Source organism: Zootoca vivipara, chromosome 8 (assembly GCF_963506605.1).
Source record: "Zootoca vivipara chromosome 8, rZooViv1.1, whole genome shotgun sequence".
Taxonomy (NCBI): domain Eukaryota; kingdom Metazoa; phylum Chordata; class Lepidosauria; order Squamata; family Lacertidae; genus Zootoca; species Zootoca vivipara.
In genome coordinates, this window is record NC_083283.1 from 75,549,645 (window position 1) to 75,570,920 (window position 21,276).

At 43.9% G+C, this 21,276-nt stretch overlaps 1 protein-coding gene across 2 annotated transcripts in view; it reads right to left on the bottom strand.

Annotated features, from left to right (window-relative positions):
- Positions 1-21,276, bottom strand: part of FBXL7 (F-box and leucine rich repeat protein 7) — a 184,218-nt gene that overhangs the window by 121,127 nt on the left and 41,815 nt on the right. For both annotated transcript variants that reach the window (XM_060278035.1, XM_035125173.2), the window contains exon 2: positions 3,297-3,386. Coding sequence is in view for 1 of the 2 variants with exons in the window: in XM_035125173.2 (XP_034981064.2) it covers positions 3,297-3,386 (90 nt within the window). In the remaining variant the exon portion in view is untranslated. The remainder of the gene's footprint in view (positions 1-3,296; positions 3,387-21,276) is intronic.

The window sequence follows — 21,276 nt, forward strand, 5'->3', positions numbered from 1 at the left end:
CCCCACTTTTCCAGGAAAGGAATTGGTTTGGAGTGGAGTCAGCTTAATATCTCTTGAGTGTTATGTTTAATAGGCAAATTATATTTTTAAAAGCAAGCCCAAAGTGGTTGGTACAAAACAGGAATATCAAATGAAACCAAAACATACTAGTATAAAAAGCCTTATAAAAGAGGCACACGATTTGTGTTCCTGGGGCAGGAAACGAAGTACAAAGAGTTCCCATAATTTGCCTTCCCAAAATCTTTTTTTATTTTGCAAGTTTGAATTTGAATTTGTTTTTACAAGTCTGGAGAAAATAAGCCACTTGGGTACTGGGCGGAAGTCTCAAAACAGGCTAATGCGCGAAGCTTACTCTACATTACTCATTGACAAAATACATCTTTTTACCCCAGCCGGAGAGACCAGACTCTGGTCGTTTCTTACAGTAAACCAACCCCAGCCAACTAAATTGCACGAAAACGCCACACATTCTTTTGACACAGTGAGTGGTCCTTGCTATAATACTTTTAACATAGAGTTTATAATCACTGGGTATGAATTATCTACGAAAATTTAATCAACCAAATAGTAAAATCATTTTTCATTGCCAGATCACCACAAAAAAACCCCAAAGCCTAATATGGTCTTGAATTGCTTAAGCAGAGGCCAAGGCTCTCAAATCAGCTCAGGAACAGCTTAATACAATAATACCAGCAACAGTGCCAAAAAAACAAAGACCAATAAAATAAAGCAATGAAGCAGTCTCGACTATAAAATCTCAAACAACACACACTACACAGCAAAATTGTGCCTAGCTCTGAGCTGTGGTTTGTTAGGGAAGGTAATTCTGTTTCAGTTGTAAGGAAGGAGGCCATGCAGTATAAGACAGTTCTAACTGTGATGAACCAAAGTTCTAACTCAGTATCAAATTGGCTTTCTACATTTCTATGTAGAAGATGTGGGAAGCCAAGCTGGCTGAAAGTCTAAGGCACTGTTTCCCAAACTTGGATCTCCAGCTGTTTGTGGACTACAATTCCCATCATCCCTGACCACTGGTCTTGCTAGCTAAGGGTGACGGGAGCTGTAGTCCAAAAACAGCTGAAGATCCAAGTTTGGGAAACACTGGCCTATGGAACTAGGCTTAACATCCCTCTGGAATATGGCCCAGCTTCACAACCAGCACTTCATGCATATTGTCAGAGCACATGAGCTTTGGATTGGAACTAAATCATTATGGCCATAGCATGTCTATGTATACCCGTATAAGCAAGAAGAGCTTGCATGGCGTAGCATAATGGTGAAGACAAGGGGGCCAGAACGCACCAGTTTGGCATTCCTGCCAGTGAGTCCATTCTGCCCAACATCACTGCCTCTCGGCCCCAGTTAACTGGCAAGACCAGCTCCAAGGCTCTGCCCTGCTCCTGTAAAAAGCATCTTCATAAAGTGGTTATATTTCCCATTGTGCTTGAAGACAGATCTCAACCTTTACATTTACCACACGTTTTCACCAAAACATCCACATTCCAAAAAGGACACATTTCCTCCTAACTCCGGGTGAGATTCATCAAACTTTCAAATCACCACAGAACCAGAAGCCTCATTTTATGTACTTTATCGCTTGCTTGGCACAGACTTCTAAGCACCAGGAAAACACAACATTGAAGTGTAGCAGATCAACTTCCATTAATTCCATTACCACCTTTGAAAATAAATTCCATTACCACCTTTGAAAATAAAAGTCTAGCCCTCATTGTATTAAATGGAAGACCTAGCAAGGACAATGCATTATGCCAGTGATGGTGAACCTATTAGAGACTGAGTGCCCAAACTACAACCCAAAACCCACTTATTTATTGCAAAATGCCAACATGGCAATTTCACCTGTATATCTCATTTTTTCTGTGTCTTTCTTGTTTCTTCTTTATGACTGCTGTTGTAATAAATAATCCTTCATGAAAGTTATTGCATTACATTCTTCATTAAATTATCTTTCCATTGATATATAATTTTATGGTACAACCCAGTGTTTTTCCCCTCCATTCAGTTCCTTTCTCTCTTAAGCCACACACACCCCCTTCTATTTATTCATTTATTGAATTTGCATACCACCCTTCATGTGCAGGTCTCAGGGCAGTTCACAGCATAAAAATGCATGATAAAAAACATAATGAAAACAAGAACAAACCCATAACCCTCCTCCTTTCCAATACTTACTCCGCATGCAAAGGCCTACATTCACAAGATAAAAGGGTAAACACAAACCACATGACCCGAAAAGGGTCACCCTTCCACCTGCCAACAATTAAGCACCTGTTTGTTGCAAAAGGCAACCTGCACAAGCGTGTTTACATGCACCCCTATCAGTCCCAAAGGAAGTCGGCTGGCTGAAGTCCTGTTGACCCACCCCTCAGATATTCTTTATAATGGGAAACAACCCATCCCTCATATCCCAGTGTCGCCCACCATGTCGCTCTTAATTCCCTGGCCTACACCTCGTCCCCTTTGAGTCCCCGCCCAGCTTCCCTCCTCCTCATTCTGCACACCCTTACTCAGGAGTAAACCCCGCCGGCCTCGCCAACACTTCCTTCCCAAGAAAGCGTGGGAAGTTTCAAAGGCCCCCGCACGCAAATTCCCACGTGAGATCACCTCCATCTTGGATTTATTTTTATTTTTAAAAAATTGCACTCAAGTCTCCTCCCTTTAGCTACGGCACCAGGGCTGCAGGCTTTGGAAGCACTTGTGAGCCCTCCTCCTCCTCCCACCCAGGGCCGTCTTAAGTATATTTGGTGCCCTGGCGCCGTGGTGCAATGGATCCCTCCGGCGCCCCCGCCCCGTTTCCCAGCGCGGCTGCCAGGGGTGCAGCTCCGCGGCGGGTGGGCGGGTGCAGCTGTGCAGCACCCCCCTGGCAGGCGGGCGCCCTGCACCACCCAGCCTGGCCGTAGGACCGGCCCTGCTCCCACCTCCAGCAGGGTGGGGCGACTGCGTGCATGCCCACAGAGAGGGCTCTGAGTGCCGTCTCTGGCACGCGCGCCATAGGTTCGCCACCACTGCACTATGCTAAAGTGTGTGGAAATACTTCTTTTTGCAATGTCTCTTAAAGATATGGTTTCCCCCCCCCCCAACTGTCACGAGCCCCCACACATCAAAAGAGACAAAATATGAAAGTAAAGATTGGCTTGAAAATTAATGCTGCTTTTCAGTTGTTTGTTGGTTTTTGCTCTTTTGTTTATAGCTAAAGATCAAAAGGGAAAAATATACACACACACACACCATAAAAAGTTGGACAGTAAAACAGACAAGGAATACCATTGGCATACCTTCACTGGTGGCGGCATTCTTTTGAGTTTTGGTTGGAGTGTGATCTGTACTTGAACTCACGTCGGATGAGAGGCTTGAGCTGCCTTTACCTACAAAGGAAAATCAGGAGCATTAGAAAACAGTTTCCCCCCCAAGCAACACCTTATGTATGTGGTTATAGTTTTCAGCCCAGGTTGGGCTTCCTAAATTAAATGGTTTGGTAAATTCTGGAAATGTACAAAAGCAGACAATCGCCCCAGTGGCCTTGACCCAAGCGTTCAAACACACCTTGTCCCATGTGTCCCAAATTGCTTTGAATAGCAATCAATGCATGTCAAGCCACTTTAAAGCAGAATTCAGAAGCATTTTGTGATGCACGATAGAGTCAAGTCAGTCCATGTTTATTACTGCAAATAGCCAGCATAAGGATAGAGAACAACACTTCAAATAATGTAGTAGTAGTAGTAGTAATAATAATAATAATCCCATTGGAATTCGCTATTCTAAATAAGTATTCTAAAGCCAATATTAAGAGATATCTAAACCCATTAAGAGAAGAAAACGAGACAAGCAGGAACAAAAAGCTGTTAGATGAAATCCACTAGCATCCCTTGTCATCTCCAGATATCCTGTGAAATTTTTAAAAAGCTAAGAACATAAAAAGAGGCTGCTGGATCAGGCCAAATGCCCATCTGAGATAGCTCAGTTGGAAGAGCATGGCTTTTAATCTCACTGTCATGGGTTCAAGCCCTACGTTGGGCAAATGATTCCTGCATTGCAGGGGGTTGGACTTGTGGGCTCTTCCAAATCTACAGTTCGATGGTGATGATGGTGATGGTGATGGTGATGATGAAAACAACAGACAAAAACATGCATTTAGATATAAATGAAAACAAGTATAGGGCCAAGGTAGTTTCCGGGCTTTTCTGTCAAGCCTCAGACATGGTTGAGCTGGTGATCTCTCATCAAGTTGATCCATTACTAGTTATTACATCAAACAGAGCAATCTTGCTGCACATAAAGCGTGCCTGTAGAAATAGAAATACTTTATTGTCACTGTACCACTTGTTTACAGTGGGATTAAACAAGCCCCCCCCCCCAATCTCTCAGTCGTTGTTACACTCTGTGTGCTGTCGTACGACCACCAACCCCGAATGTCAGCTGCAATGTTGCTGTCTTCCATTCAGCAGCCTCACGGCCCATGGGTGGAAACCGTTCTTTAACCTGTTGGTGCGGCTTATCATGCTTCTATATCTCCTGCCCGAGGGCAGGAGATTAAAAAGGTGCTGGCCAGGGTGTCATCCCTGACCCTAAGAATGTTCCTCGCTCTTCTGGTCTCTCGTGATAACATCTAGCAGACTCAGGGGACAGCCCACGACATTGTGTGCCATCTTCACCACCCTCCGTAGGGACTCTCTGTCCATGGCTGTCAAACCAGCATACCACACCGTTATGCAGTATGAGAGAACACTTTCTATCGTGGACCGATAGAAGGAAATCATCAATTGCTGTCCAACCTTGTTCTTTTGCAAGACCCTATATCATCAGAGAGAAAGCAGGGAAGGGGAGCTGAATTCTCACAAAGATTTTATTAGCCCTTTTACTTTCTCAAACACCGAATTTGGCCATGACAGAGTAGAGAGTCAGAATAAAATAAGACAACTTGTGGACAATCTCACAGTCTATTTGCAAATAGCCGTTTACCCGAGACAGTTGGAACAAGTGAGAAGGAACTCCGGGTGGCTAAATAGGACAACAACCTTGTCACTTGAAAGAGGGCTGCTATTTTCTCCTTTTCCAGCCGTCAATATACCACAAACAACTATGTATGGGCAGGCAGGTTAGGAAAACATTTTGGGGATGAGTAACTTGTGAAAATGCATTTGCAACACTGCAAGATAAATTTAGCAAAACAAGCCCCAAAGTAACACAATAAGAAGTTTTGGAACAGTACTTTAAAAGCTACATCATAGGTTTAAAACAGTTCTTAAAACAACGCAGAAGGAGTGATGTTGTCCACATATCAAATCAGAAAGAAGGATTCCTCCATACAGAGACAATCTATGAGATCATCTCTCAGGCATAAATATTTAACTGGTTTATGCATATGTGCATGCGCATGTCGGACTCCATGTTTACACAAAGAGCAATTGTGAGAGATACTGACTTGCATTTGTGGCAGAAGGAAAGACCACACAAGGAGTCCCTTCCCACTAGAAAAACAGCGCAAGGACATGATAGTTAAAACCCTTGTATAGACTCTCACATGGGCTTCTTTTGAACCGGTGGAGGAGCACATTAAATAGCTGAGGTCAAGATCAAATGCGGCACACACAAAAACATAATTGTAACACAGTGGGAGGGATGTTTCTAGGACCAAGGTGAAACTATGAAGCTCCCTTGTTATATTTGCTCTTGGTTGCTGTTTATGTAAGCTTGTTACCTTTATAGTGCTGAAATGTGGCTTTTTGCATGCTATTATATCTGATACTGTTTTGCTCTGTTATTATGTAATTGTTTTTGTAGTGTTTGTTTGAAATGCCTTCCTGTTTTCCTTGTAGGCTGCTTTGAGCATGATTTTTGTGTTTGTGTGTGGAAAAGTGGCATAAGGATAAAATGAATGCCTGAAGCGTCAACATGCACCAAAACTCTAAGGGTAACATTAGAACCATGTTGAGGTGTCTGAATACTTATCAGTTTGAAGCTAAATTGGGTGCCCACACAACATGACCTGCTGCCCTCTTATCTCAAGTGACAGGTAAATAAGGACTCTAGTAAGCATCCTGGGTTCAAATTAGGCCACAACTTCATTGCTTACAGATATAAAAAGTAAAAGGTATAGGACCCCTGAATGGTTAAGTCCAGTCAAAGGCGACTTTGGGGTTGTGGCACTCATCTCGCTTTCAGGCCAAGGGAGCCAGCGTTTGTCCACAGACAGCTTTCCTGGTCATGTGGCCAGCATGACTAAACTGCTTCTGCCGCAATTGGAAGCCAGAGCACACAGAAACACCATTTACATTCTTGCCGCAGCGGCACCTATTTATCTACCTGCACTGGCATGCTTTCAAACTGCTAGGTTGGCAGGAGCTGGGACAGAGCAATGGGACAGAGCTCACCCATCACAGGGATTCGAACCGCCGACCTTCTGATCGCCAACCCCAAGAGGCTCAGTGGTTTAGACCACAGCACCACCCACACCTGGTATAAGTATGTTTGGCATGGCATTGTCCAACCTGCTTGCTGTACAAATCTGAGGGGAGGTGGGATAAAGCATGATCAGCATGACATACATCAAATAGATACTATCCAACAGGTTGACCATACTACGCATACACAGTCCAATTAAACAATTGAGCTGATCTGCTGTTTTTGGCATGAAGGGGCACAAGGTAGAGAATGGACTGATCTAGATCTCCTTCCACCCCAAGCAGCTGCTTCTCTCAGCCTGTTGGTCCGTACTATCACATTTTTTCTAGCTGGATCAAGAACACAGCAGCAGTCTTTTGGCCCACTGGCTGAATGAGTGAAGGAAAGGTAAGAGAGAGAGAGAAAACTAGGTAAATTACCAACACAGGGGCAATCTGGCTCCAAGTGTTTTTCATTACTGATCTTCTCACCAAATGCCCAATAAGCACCTAAGGTACCTGAGGATTCCCTGGAACATTGCCTGACCACCCCTATCTTATATGAAAACCACAACAGTAAAATACCTTGGCTGACAGAGAACGCTCTGCCTTTTTCATTACTGAAATAAACAAGCAGCGAAGGGATTCAGTAGGGTTTTTTTAAAAAAATACAACACTAGCCATGAAAAGTCTAATAGTATACTACATCTCAGCTTGGGACACCCATGCTCAAATCCTGCCAGTGTTTGAAAATCAGGGACATTTTTGTTCCGGGAGCAGGGTTTACTTTTGTTTGCTCCAACAGTGCGGTTCAATCACCCCATTTTTCAGATGGCTAATCTCATACCTCGCCACACGATCGTTTCTAAGCTCAGTTAGTAGCCATACCATACTGCATGAACATTATTCCAGGAGACTCAAAGCACTGGAAACCAGTAGCAACCATGAATATGAAATATGAAATAGTGGGGATCCATTAGCTACTGACAGGAATATGGAAGATAAGTAGCACAGAAATCCTTTCTGCGTTGCCTTGCCCTCCTGCTCTCCCTCACCTCATGAGTTCTCATCTATTGGATAAAGTCTGGGGTCCTGAGGAGAGCATTGCCACTTCCTAAGAGCTCTTGGGACACAACACCAAGCCTTCTCAGAGTTGCCACAAAGCCATATGATGCATTCCCCCCGAAGTGGGGGGAAGATAAACTTCTATCGTTCTCCTTTAGTCCCCAAACCATGATGGAGCCTTTTCTTGGACTCAGGAGATATTCCAAGGTGTTCTAGATGCCACAATGGTTTCAAGGAAACCTTCACTCGGCCCTGAAGTCATTACAAGGGAGTTTTATGGGCTGAAGGGAAGAAAATAGCTTGTTTCTCTTCAATCGCTCAAGCTTCCAGGACTAGCCAGCCAAGAGCTAGCTAGGCCTGTGTGCAGCTCTCTGCTGCCAGTTTGGGGCAAGGGGGGAGGGATGCAATTATTAGTCAACGAAGCTGCCTCTTCCATTAGCACCCGCACCCCACCCTGAGTGGAAAATATTGTCTAGTATGCAACATAACTTTCTCCCAATGCCGTGTGCATAAAAGACTACTGTCAGGCAGCCTTTCAACTCTATAAAAGCCTTGGAAAAACAAGAGCCTTTCTCCAAGTCAGCCTTCCAGTCCCTGAGGTGATGGTCGCCATGCTTGCAGCCAAAAGCAACTGGAGTGAACTCTTAAGAGCCTGGCTGATAATGCAAGAGATTTCCTTTCCAAGGTCACGAGGGGTTGGATAAACTGCTTTCTTCGATCCGGATCCAACAAGACATGGAAAGAAATGGCTTGCTGCTGCTGTCTTGGTAGATTTCTCTACAGCTCTCTGAGCACGCCCAGGATTAGCAGACTTCAATTTCTCCAGTTCTGGATTTGCGGAGCTCTTATTATCTGAGAAATCACTAACCGCACTCAAGCCTCTATGTATTTGGCAACTCCTCACAATCACAGAAAGCCACAGATTTCAAAATGGTGATACATTTGAACAGCATTTTTTTAAAAAAGAGGTTTCCTCATCTTATAGCCATGGGAATGTGCTCCAAAGGGTGCAGGCAAATTACATATGAGATCACAGAAGCCAGTGTGTGTTTCAAGCAGAAACATCCAATGATCAAGGTTATGGTTTCGGTTTAATGAAACCCTCCCCACAACTAACAGTGTTAGAAAAAAAATATGCAAAGGAAATATATGTGGATTTGCTGAATTTAAATTTGGCATTGAGCAAAGCATATAATTTTTACTTCTTAAGATATGGTTTATACATATCACTATAAAAGTACTGGGGCTGACTTTGGTAATATGGCGTCCTGTGTGTGAGGATAAAAATTGTCCCTCCCACCAATAGATGTTATTTTCACAATACAGTCGTACCTTGGATCCCGAACGCCCTGGAATTCAGACATTTTGGCTCCCGAACACCGCAAACCCGGAAGTGATTGTTCGGTTTGTGAACATTCTTTTCGAACCTGAACATCTGACGGGGCTTCCGTGGCTTCTGATTGGCTGCAGGAGCTTCCTGCAGCCAATCAGAAGCCGGGATTTGGTTTTCAAACATTTTGGAAGTCGAACGGCTTTCTGGAATGGATTCTGTCCAGCTTCCAATGTACGACTGTAATTCCTTTTGGTATAGCTGCTTTTTATGGATCTTTTCAGTAGGTACTTGTATAAATTCCATACCCTCCAACATTTCTCCGATAATAATAATAATAATAATAATAATAATAATAATAATAATAATATTTATACCCCACCCTTCCCAGTCAAGACCTGGCTCAGGGCCGCTAACAACAAAAATATCAAAACAAGCATAAAAGAAACAATTCAATTAAAATATAGATGACAATAAAGATAGCCTATTCCATAATAATAATAATAGCAATTTTGTCATTTTATGCCCCACCCATCTGAGTGGGCTGCCCCAGCCACTCTGGGCAGCTTCCAAAATATATATATATAAAATCATAAAGCATTAAACATTTTTAAAATACTTCCCTATACAGGGCAGCCTTCAGACATCTTCTAACAGTTGTATAGTTACTTGTCTCCTTAACTTGGCAGGGGGGGGGGAGGGAGGTGTTGCATAACTCCATACCCTCCAATATTTCTCCAATGAAAATAGGGACGTCCTAAGGAAAAGCAGGACATTCCGCAATCAAATCAGAAACCAAGACAGCTTCTGTAAATCTGGGACTGTCCGTGGAAAATAGAGACACTTGGAGGGTCTGAAATACAGGTGGTAAAGGTAAATGTAAAGGTACCCCAGACCATTAGGTCCAGTCGCGGACGACTCTGGGATTTACAGGCTGAGGGAGCCGGTGTTTGTCCGTAGACAGCTTCCGGGTCATGTGGCCAGCATAACGAAGCCGCTTCTGAAGAACCAGAACAGCGCATGGAAATGCCGTTTACCTTCCCGCCACAGCGGTACCTATTTATCTACTTGCACTTTGACGTGCTTTCGAACTGCTAGGTTGGCAGGAGCTGGGACCGAGCAACGGGAGCTCACCCCGTCGCGGGGATTCGAACCACTGACCTTCCGATCAGCAAGCCCTAGGCTCTGTGGTTTAGACACCCTTACAGGTAGTGGTGGTGGTGATTATTATTATGCGCCCTCTCAACCCGGCACCTTGTGTGTGGGTACCAGCTGCACTGCCCAAAATAGGGTGCTGCAAGTATTTCTGGTGATGAATCGCTTCCATGTGAGCAGCCCATCACCAAGTATTGGGCCCATCAGGCAATCTTTACAGGAGAAATTCTTGGATAGCTCAGTTGGTTAGAGCATGGTGCCGATAATGCCATGGTTGCAGGTTCGATCCCTGTATGAGACAGCTGCATATTTCTGCATTGCAGGGGGTTGGTCTAGATGATCCTTTGAGGCCCTTTCCACTCTACCCTTCTATGATTCTATGATAACCCACTAACACATTCAAAAAGCCATACAATGTTAATCAGCCGAACGTCTAGTTGAACAGAAGCATTTTATGCACTATTGGAGAATACAATATTGGTATTCACATATTATAAAAAGTAGGAAATCTCCATGTTTTTTAAAAAAACAAAAGGCACTAAGAACGTTGATAGTTTGTAGAAGCAAAAGCTTAAAGACAGCTGGTTGTGTATAACATAGAAACTAATTATAACATAGAAACTACAGGGCATTAGAAGCATAAATAAATAAGATCATACATATGAGAAGAGGGATTTCCTCAGCTTTGGAAGAAAAGGGCAACTTGCTAATCATAATATGCTTATGAGAGACTACTTAAGTTAGATTAAAAGCAAGCCACATACACGTGATTTTACAATTAAAACCTCCATTTTTAATAAAGGGCATGATCTCCTTGTCAGGAAAGGCTTTTCCTTAGCAGCCACCCTCAATCTTTCTAAACAACCCTGCCAACTGACATACTGCAGAATCAACACACAAAGAACATAAGGTCATATATGGCCTTAAATCATTTTTTTAAACACAGATAGTGTAACTGGATAGATACACTAAGGTGCAGTGCAGAGTTTAACTTTTTTTATTTTATTTTTAAAATCTGCAGACATAGCAGAGTGGCTTAGATTGTAATTACACACTTTTGGAAGATTTGAATTTTGGAACAAAACTCCCCATAAGAGACCCTACATAACAGCTCATTCCTCATCTCCCCTTTTTGTGTGTGTGTGACCATTTCAAAGGTCAGCAACCTAGCAATGGCTTTCATTGGTGTCTCTGAGCAGGTTCCCAGTGTCTGAGCTTATATATACCGTATATTCCGGCGTATAAGACGACTGGGCATATAAGACGACCCCCAACTTTTCCAGTTAAATATAGAGTGGGATATACTCACTGTATAAGAAATATGACCCGGCGTATAAGACGACCCCTGACTTTTGAGAAGATTTTCCTGGGTTAAAAAGTAGTCTTATACGCAGGAATATACTGTGTATATATAGTCTCTAACCCTCCTAGAAAGTTATGGGGCAAAATGTGCAGGTACTTTCTAAGCAATTTCTGTGAGATGAGAGTGACGGTGATGTTATGACAGGCTTCATTTTGTTTTATGTCATGCACCGCATGGCAGCCATTTTGTGACAGGTGCCCCCAGCACTCTCTCAAAATTTGAAATGTGCGCCTGGTTAAAAAAAAAAGTTGGAGAGCCCTACTGCTTATTTTTTGTCATCATTCTTAAGTGGCAAGTTGTTTCAAGATAGAGCCCACCTATATAAAAAAAAAGGTGCTGAAAGAAACAAACAGAAGAATTTGTTGTGAGGGGAAACAGAATCCAACTCCCTGTTCTTTCATGCTAGCATTTAGCAATGTGAATATTGCAGACTGGATAAATTAATTGCCTTCCATCGGAGAGGAAAGAGGTTCTGGCCATTTGCCTACCGTAACAGCATAAATCCAACTTGACTTGGCTTTGTCAGTCAACTCGGCTACCATCTGTATGCATTAAGCGAGTTTTGTAAATAAAGATTTCTCAGTGCAAGTCAAACCAGAGAGAACATATCCAACCTGCGCTGATGGCAAATGGCAAACTGAATAATTGCTTCCAGCAATGGATGTAAAAGTTTTTGAACCACGCCACCTGAAAGTAAGTTCCACTGACAATGTCTGAAGTAACGCAGTCATGCTCAGAAATGAATGTACATGCTTCACCGGTGAAGAGGCACAAACCCATGACAGTACAGTCAAACCTTGGAAGTTGAACGCCTTGCGAGTCGAACATTTTGGCTCCCAAACGCCGCAAACTCAGAAGTGACTGTTCCGGTTTGCAAACATTCTTTGGATGCTGAACGTCCGACACGGCTTCCGCAGCTTCCGATTGGCTGCAGGAACTTCCTGCAGCCAATCGGAAACCGCGCCTTGGTTTCCGAACATTTTGAAAGTCGAACGGACTTCCAGAACAGATTCCGTTCAACTTCCAAGGTACAACTGTAGCAGTATTGTAACAGAGCTTTATGGCACACAAGCACCGAGCCATGTGGCTGTGGCTAAATCGATAGCCAAGAGTCCTCAGCTAGCTGGCGAAACAGAATGTGAGGTGTAGACCTTTAAAAAATCAAATTGAACATGGATTCAAAATGTCAGATAAGGCCCCGTCAAACAGCTCTATTTATCATATAGGAGCACCCTTTAATGGAGTCTGGGGTATAGCCACCAGGTCTAAGCTTTTACGGACATGGATGTTAGCATTTCGTTATTGTTCTTGAGCCGTCTGCTATTAATATACTGTTACCTTCCTTGCGCTGTCCGAAGGCAGCTGACTACAGATGTACATAAATAAAATAAACAGAAGGTAAAGTTTTAGGAAAGCTGAAATGGAAACCTGGTGGGCTTTCCTCCCTGCTTGAGGAAAGCAAAACAGATAAATCCTGCTGTTTGGCAAATGCTGTGCAGTTTTGTTTTTTGATAATAAAAAAGGACACTTCTTTCCCTCACTTTCTGCCTTCTCCAGCTCAAAAACCTCACTTTTACCTATAATCATGCAGATGAAGGAAATCGTCGCAGTTTTACCATATAAGCAATGGCCTTGCAGTCCTCATGCAACGTTTAGATGTGCTATTTCAGGGTAAAATGACCTTGACACACCATGCAGACAGAAACTATTGCTGCAAAAGGGTTTCACAAAGCTCAGCCTTAATTTAGAGCTATTTATTGAAAACACATGAAGATGCTCATGCGGAATATAAAGCAGTCAGGAGGAAGGAAGCGTCACTGGGCTGTCAAAAATTCAACGGGGAAATCTGTAAAATCATAGCATGAATAGAATTTCCAGATCCCTCTCCCAACTGGGCTTTATCTTTCCCAATATATTTATGAATTAAGGCTGCAATCTTACAAGCACCTATCTGGGGGTAAGCCCCATTGAACTGGGTCGACATGTCTAGGACGGCATTGTAAATCATTGCTCCAGCTGCACTGTATTTATCGTGGGAGTAGGAATTTCTATTGCTTGTCATGAATCGCTGAATTTGGATGTTTCGAGATCCGTGCTCGCAGGAGGGGGTCGATGGAGAACGTGGTTATTATGGGTTAGGATAGCCTCTAGGAAGCCATAAGAGCTTAGATCTGGTATGCAAGAAAGAGCGTTCTATCGTTGCTTCTCTGCCAGGCAGCAATGCCTTGAATTCTGCTTTCTATTTGTGTGTGTGTATGGGAGAGAAACAAGTAACAAGCATAAAAGAATGAAAGAGCCCTATTGCATTAGACCCTGCTGCAAAGTCCTCTTTCCCATAACGGCAAAAGAGATGCTTCCAACAGCCAGGCCTCTGAAACTACAGCATGTATCTTCAACCTTGTCAGACCCAGGGAACATCTGAAGACCCATTTCCTAATCTTCTCTTGTACGTTTGCATTCTGGCAGTGCTCCTGTTACGACCCACCTTGGATCCACCAATGCACGCTTTCTGAAACTTGGGTCTCCAGCTGTTTTTGGACTACAACTCCCATCATCCCTAGCTAGCAGGACATGTGGTCATGGATGATGGAAATTGTAGTACAAAAACAGCTGGAGACCCAAGTTTGGGAAACCCTATGCTATGAGGTCCTGACCCGCCAGTTGAAGACAAGTGCCAAACAGGCAGCCATCATGACTACTGACAATTGAGAGATCCATCCTCCATTCATTTGTCTAAGGTAAAAATGTAATGGTAAAGGACCCCTGGATGGTTAAGTCCAGTCAAAGGCAACTATGAGATTGTGGCACTCATCTTGCTTTCAGGCCAAGGGAGCTGGTGTTGGTCCACAGACAGCTTTCTGGGTCATGTGGCCAGCAGGACTAAACCACTTCTGGCGCAACGGAACACTGTGCCAGAAGCCAGAGTGCATGGAAATGCCGTTTACCTTCCCACCACAGTGGTACCTATTTATCTTCTTGCACTGGTGTGCTTTCAAACTGCTAGGTTGGCAGGAGCTGGGACAGAGCAACGGGAGCTCCACCGTGGGGATTCAAACTGCCAACCTTCCGATCAGCAAGCCCAAGAGGCTCAGTGGTTTAGACCACAGCACCACCAGTTTCCCCCAACTTGTGTAGTCCGCTTTTAAAAGGTGCCTAAGCTAGAGGTCACTGCTATTGTCTCCTAGCACTAAATTACACAAACTAATTAAGTTTTGTGCAAATTATTCAAATAATAATAATAATAATAATAATAATAATAATAATAATAATAATTTTATTGTGCCACAAAGGAATCGAAGGTGTAAGATGCAGCGACTTCTGTCCCTGCCTGCCTCTGCGCTATAGAATATTTTCACTGCATACAGGTCAGTGCAGCTTAGTGGTGGGGTCACGGCGCTATTCCTCCATTTGTGCCTAGGGAGTTGTACATTGAAATGCCGTGCCGAAGGTCACTGAAACCATACATTTATTTCTGATTGTAAGCTCCCTGGGGCCACAACATGCCTTGTTTTGCTTACAACTCTGCAAAAGCGCAGCCCACACCGACAGCACCTACAAAAATAGCGATTCAACAGCTAGTTTCCACCTACTGCCTTGGTTGTGAAACTCAGTGGTGTCTTGTGCTGAATGGACACCACTATTAAATCAGTAAAGTGCTTCGTGGGTTTTCAAAAAAAAACACACCCCAAAAATATACTCATTTGTAACTTAACAAGTAGACAAACATGTTGAATGCAAACACCCAGGTCAAGTGCAGGCTTAAGATTTCTAAAATATATGTCACCATACCACACAGGAGCATAGCTGAAGCTTTCGCCCACAACCAAGGTATTTTATTTATTATATTGAAAAGCATGCATACATAGTTTTCACTGAGACATAACCAGAAAGCTTCATTTTATGCCTCATTTGTGACAGTATTTATTTTATTGTAGCCCAGATTCAAACATGAAGGAACTTGCATCCCGTTTACTGTGGCCGAATGCCCAGATTCAACTCCCCCCGTCTTTTGCATGCTACTGTTTAAATCTAAGCTATGAACTGTTTCACCATCAAGACACATGGAGGTCCAAAAGAATCATGGGTCCCTTTAGGCCCAGGTGGACTTCTGCGACTTGCCAAATCTGGATTCTTTCTGCTAGAGTGCTGACTGAGTTACAAAAGACTTGCCTTCCAGGAACTGGAAGCTTGTAGTCTATTTGTACCTGTTTAGATTCCACCAAGGGACCCAGGTGGCGCTGTGGGTTAAACCACAGAGTCTAGGGCTTGCTGATCAGAAGGTCGGTGGTTCGAATCCCTGCAACAGGGTGAGCTCCCGTTGCTTGGTCCCAGCTCCTGCCCACCTAGCAGTTCGAAAGCACATCAAAGTGCAAGTAGATAAATAGGGACCGCTCCGACAGGAAGGTAAACGGCGTTTCCGTGCGCTGCTCTGGTTCGCCAGAAGCAGCTTTGTCATGCTGGCCACATGACCCGGAAGCTGTCTGCGGACAAACACCGGCTCCCTTGGCCTATAGAGCGAGATGAGCGCTGCCACCCCAGAGTCAGACACAACTGGACCTGATGGTCAGGGGCCCCTATACCTTTACCTTTAGATTCCACCAAATCTGTTTTCTCAACTGCCTGCATCATGGTTTGCATTCCAGAGCCATTTGCAATTTTTGGAGTAGCTTTCAAAACAATTCCTTCCTTTTAATTGAACTTTCTGTACGCCGAGGGCCGCATAACTCAATGGCATCGATGTCTCCCTCCAGATTTGTTTCGCTCCAACAGAGAAGTCAAATGCACACAAAATTCCTTCACAGAGCTGCCTGCAGCTTCTAACTGAATGGAAATGCCCTTGAAAACCTGTGGCGTCAATGTGCATTATCAGAGCTCCTGCACCTGCAAGAAATCCAAGACTGGAGCATGAGTCACAAACTTACAAGGCAGGTAGTCTAGTCTAACGGTCCATCAGGTGCAGGGAGACCCCATATTGACTTTTGGGGAGTAAATTGGAAGTCATCTGAGAGCAAACTTGCAAAGGTATCAGGTGGAATTCAACGCAGGTTATTTATGTACCGTATGCCACAACTGCGGCTCGTGTTTCGTTAGCCCCAAAATGGAAAACGAGCAAGGTCCCAACTAAAGAAGAATGGCAACTTAAACTGATGGAATATGCGCAGCTTGTGGATCTAACATATAGAATAAGAGAACAAGAAGAATATACGTTTAAAGAAGATTGGGAAGTGTTTATTTAATATATGGAGGAAAATTGTGTATATTTGAAAACATGGGCAGCATTAAGATAAATCCAACAGTGTAAACAAGTTTTGATGGATGCAATAATGGAATACTGAATGGTTTAGTTTATGTAAAATATGCAGGGATTTATGTTGTGCAAAATGAACCATGGAAAGAGAGGAGGGGAAGTCACTGATATTGTAAGGTTGGTTAAGTGAATTTTCTAAAATGTAAAACAGAAATTTAATAAAAAATTACAGAGATACAGATATAAAGAATTCAATGCGGCACTAAGTATGCATGCATGGAATGAGGATCACTCGTACAACAGGACTTCCTCTACACCCCGTGTTTTAGAGTTTCCCCCAACCCTCCAAAGCAGATTTAGAGGGTGTGTGGATCACACAGGGGGAGGTGAAACCCACCACGAATGATCTAGATACGGTGCTGATTCATTCATTATTGAAGGTCATTCATACTTTATTGCTGTTGTATTGATCCCGCTGTGTTATTGTATTTTTTAAATTATTGTTGGCATCCTTCTGTCTCGAGAGGCAATGGAGTCCATTTCCAAGGGTGAAGTCAAACCGCTGCGTTAGCAGCATTGGAGTGACCTACCTATAGTGCAGACCTGGGCAGTGTGTATGGTGGTCCTGGGCTGCCCAGATGACAAGACCCCACTCTGGGCCTCGCTGATGTGGTCCAAGGGAAAGCAGAGCAACATGTTTGGCACCAGCTTGGCTGCAGGAGTTGCCAGAAGGAGGCATACAAAACGCCATCCAACCATCTTAAGGATTCCACTCCTTAGCCTTTTTCTTCTCCCTAAGATATCCCGCAAGGCAGCAAAGGTTTAGGGCCAGAGGTTTTCCTTCTCCGAGATATGCTACCTTCCCAGGTTGACAACCCCATCTTCCCTCACTTCCATTTCTTGTATTAAAAGTAAAGGTAAAGGGGCCCCTGACCATCAGGTCCAGTCATGTCCGACTCTGGGGTTGTGGCGCTCATCTCGCTCTATAGTCAGAGGGAGCCGGCGTTTGTCTGCAGACAGCTTCCGGGTCATGTGGCCAGCATGACAAAGCTGCTTCTGGCGAACCAGAGCAGCGCACGGAAATGCCATTTACCTTCACGCCTATCTACTTGCACTTTGATGTGCTTTCGAACTGCTAGGTGGGCAGGAGCTGGGACCAAGCAACGGGAGCTCACCCCGTCGCAGGGATTCGAACCGCCGACCTTCTGATCGGCAAGCCCTAGACTCTGTGGTTTAACCCACAGCGCCACCTGGGTCCCTTATTTCTTGTATTAGGGCTGCAATAAAAGTGGCCACATCAATTACCGTGAAAAGTCCCTTCTCATAGAAGAAGAGGGAGTGTCCCTCTCCCTTCCGTGTTAAGAGGGCATCACACATAAACTGTATACACATTACAGGAGGGCAGACATGGGATGGTGCTTAGAGTCCCAGGAAGTACTCTTGCAGGGACGACGAATTTAATTCATAGTTTTACAAGCTAAAGAACCACAAATCCAGTAAGCCCAAGCAGCCAACATCAGCAGAATTTTAAAAACCTGTTTTGGCTTAATGTGAAGAGATATGACTAAGCCTTTTGTCACGCATGTGGTCCTTTCTCTTCTCCATTTTTGGCATGCCTGCATGAAATTTGGATGTCTCAAACTTTGGCACCAAACCATGGCTCCCAGGGAGGAAACTGCAGCTGCTTTGCTCCTCGCTGGGCTTCTCAGGTCCAGAGCACAACAGCTCAGCCAGAGTCTGGCTTAACATGTCATTTGAACCCAGGGTCGTGGTTAAGGCCTTTCCTACTTAATCACAATCTGCACACAAGGTTCGGTGGGTGGTTGCCCAAGGCTTGCTCTCACCCGCAGCCAGCAAATTCACATGATGTGCGACCTGTGTTGTGTCAATGCTTGTAACCATAGCTTTCTGCTTCTGATAAAAACGGGAAGTTATAGTTACTAGAAGACTTTTGCACATCGTTCAGACGTATCACAGAGGGAGCAGAAAAGGTGCTCTTGTAACCGGAACAAAACTCATTTCTATTATGGCTTATGCAGCCGAGATATGATCATCTGAACATAGCCCTATGATTTGACATGCTGAGCATCCTAGATGGTTATACCTCTCAGAATATAGTTTAAGTTAAGGGGTTTAAGAAAAACTACTACCCCTTATGGTTACATTAAAAAAATAAATTTGTGGCCTCCTCCTCCTCCCCATTTGAGTAAAAACTCTCAGTAACTTTAGCATCACACTGGGACTTCTAACAGCTCGTTGCTCTATCACACCCACCCACAAGTCCTGCCTTGCTCAAGTGCACAGCTTTTTATACACACTGCGGGTACAGCAGTTCCCTTTAAACCAATTAACATATAACAACGTTACTTAAGCTAGGGGACTATTAAAAGCCAACCACCTGGTTGTAGCCTTCGACAAGTCCTCTTTAAAAAACGGAAAGAGGAGAGGAGCATGCACAACTTTCAAAGATGGTGCTGCAAAGATGGGCCCCAGAAGAAAAAATTACTCAACTAAATAGGAGGGAAAAACACATTCTTTTTCTTCTTTGGAAAAAGAAGCTATCACTCATAGCCAAGTAAGATTGTCTTCCATAAACACGGTCTTAAAAGTGAGTCCGTAAGTGACTGCGGAGGCCAATTCTGGATCCACACATCCTTCCACAGTGGGACATAAGTTTCCAGGCAGGAGTTGATGATGGAGAGGGTTTGCCAAGGGTGCCTTCCTCTTAGCGCATTTCACCCTGAGTTTGAGTGTCTTTAAAGTCCATGACACTTTTGATAAAGGCTGTTCTCCAATTGGAGCACTCGCAGGCCAGTGTTTCCCAGTTGTCGGTGTTTATACTACTATTTTTTTTTAGATTTGCCTTGAGAGAGTCTTTAAATCTCTTTTGTTGACCAACAGCTTTATGTTTTTTATTTTTAAGTTTGGAACAGAATAGTAGCTTTGGAAGGCGATAATCAGGCATCTGAACAACATGACCAGTCCAACAAAGCACATTAAAGGTGCTTGGAAGGGCTTGTTTATCACTTTCATGCACACATGAAGCTTCTCAAGCCATAGGCCCATGAAACTTGTATGGTCCAGTTGTACTGGGAGTGACTCTACAGGAGATCAGGCAGAGAAGGCTCCCCCCCCACTTGCTAATAGAGGTCCTAACTCAGGCATCCCCAAACTGTGGCCCTCCAGATGTTTTGGGCTACACCTTCCATGATCCCTAGCTAACAGGACCAGTGGTCAGGGATGGTGGGAATTGTAGTCCAAAACATCTGGAGGGCCGAAGGCTGGGAGTGCCCGTCCTAACTGGAGATAGCAGAGGTTGAAATTGGAACCTTGTGCATGCAGACCCATCCAAGACAGTGTAGTACAAAAGTGCTGCATTGTTACTATAATTGCTGTTATTACTGTATTTGCTATTGTTTTGCTATGTTGTTATGGCGTTGTTACGGAATTGTTTTGCTATGTTATCATGCAATTGTTTCTGCTGTGTTTACTTGAAACGCATTCCTGTTTTCCTCGTTGCAAACCACTTTGAGCATGAATTTTTGTGGAAAAGCAGCCTACCAAAAAAAAAATGAATGAGGAAAAGTCCACCTATTCTGTCACAAGCGTTCCACGCTAACTCCAGAAAAGGCACTTTGTTCCCAATGCTCACGTTGTCAAAATATATCCCTCAAATACTTTTGACCCTGCTCAAATGTCACAGAAACACATTCTTCCAAAGGCGAGAGGACCCAGTCTGTAATCTGGGATAGGATACTCAATTCTGATATACGTAGCAGCAACCCATGCTCCTTAAGCGTCTCCTTTTAATTTGTTGCCACTTCATTCGTCATGGACACAGCCAGTCTGGGGTGGAGTACAGAAGGAGTCTAGGATGTTTCCTTGAGGCCAATCTGCAAGTTGCACAAGACATTACCAAGTATTACGGATCCTTCTTCCTGCTCTCCTTGTTGACATTCGTAGCATTAGAAGCAGCTCACTTGCACTCAAAATTAGGAAAAACATATGCAGTGCTCTATCAAAGCATAAGATAAGGAAACTCTTTATCCAGGACAGAAAAAGGTTGATTCGAAAGGCCAGAAAGCAGGGAAGAAGTTGTTAGTGTGCTAACTTCCAGTGTGAACCTCTTGTCTTACAAACCACGGAGAAACAAGAATCACTTGAATGACGACAATAACGGGGTACATTTATGTGGTAGTAGACAGGAATTTCCTGTTTCAAGCTGAAGCCTGGTCAAGGACTTCCTGTTTCTTTCTTGCCTTGGAAGGATACACTAGATGTGCCAGCCATTCCTTTGCCCAATAGCCACTGTACACCTCCCCCCCCCAAAAGCTTTCAAATACAGTCGTACCTTGGAAGTTGAACGGAATCCGTTTCGGAAGTCTGTTCGACTTCCAAAACATTCGGAAACCAAAGCGCGGCTCCTGCAGCCAATCGGAAGCCACAGAAGCTGTGCTGGACGTTTGGCTTCTGAAAATTGTTCGAAAACCGGAACACTCACTTTTTGATCGTCCAGGAGCTGAAACATTCAACAACTAAGCCGTTCGACTGTAATGCAGATGTTGTCCCAAAAGTCTCGAGTAAATTCTGTTAGAACTATTCTACATTCTTATGGGATTAATACTGCTGTTATATTCTACTTTTCCTTCCAGTAGTTAAGCCAGGGGTGTCAAACTCAAATTCATCGGGGGCCGCATCAGCAGTTTGGTCACCC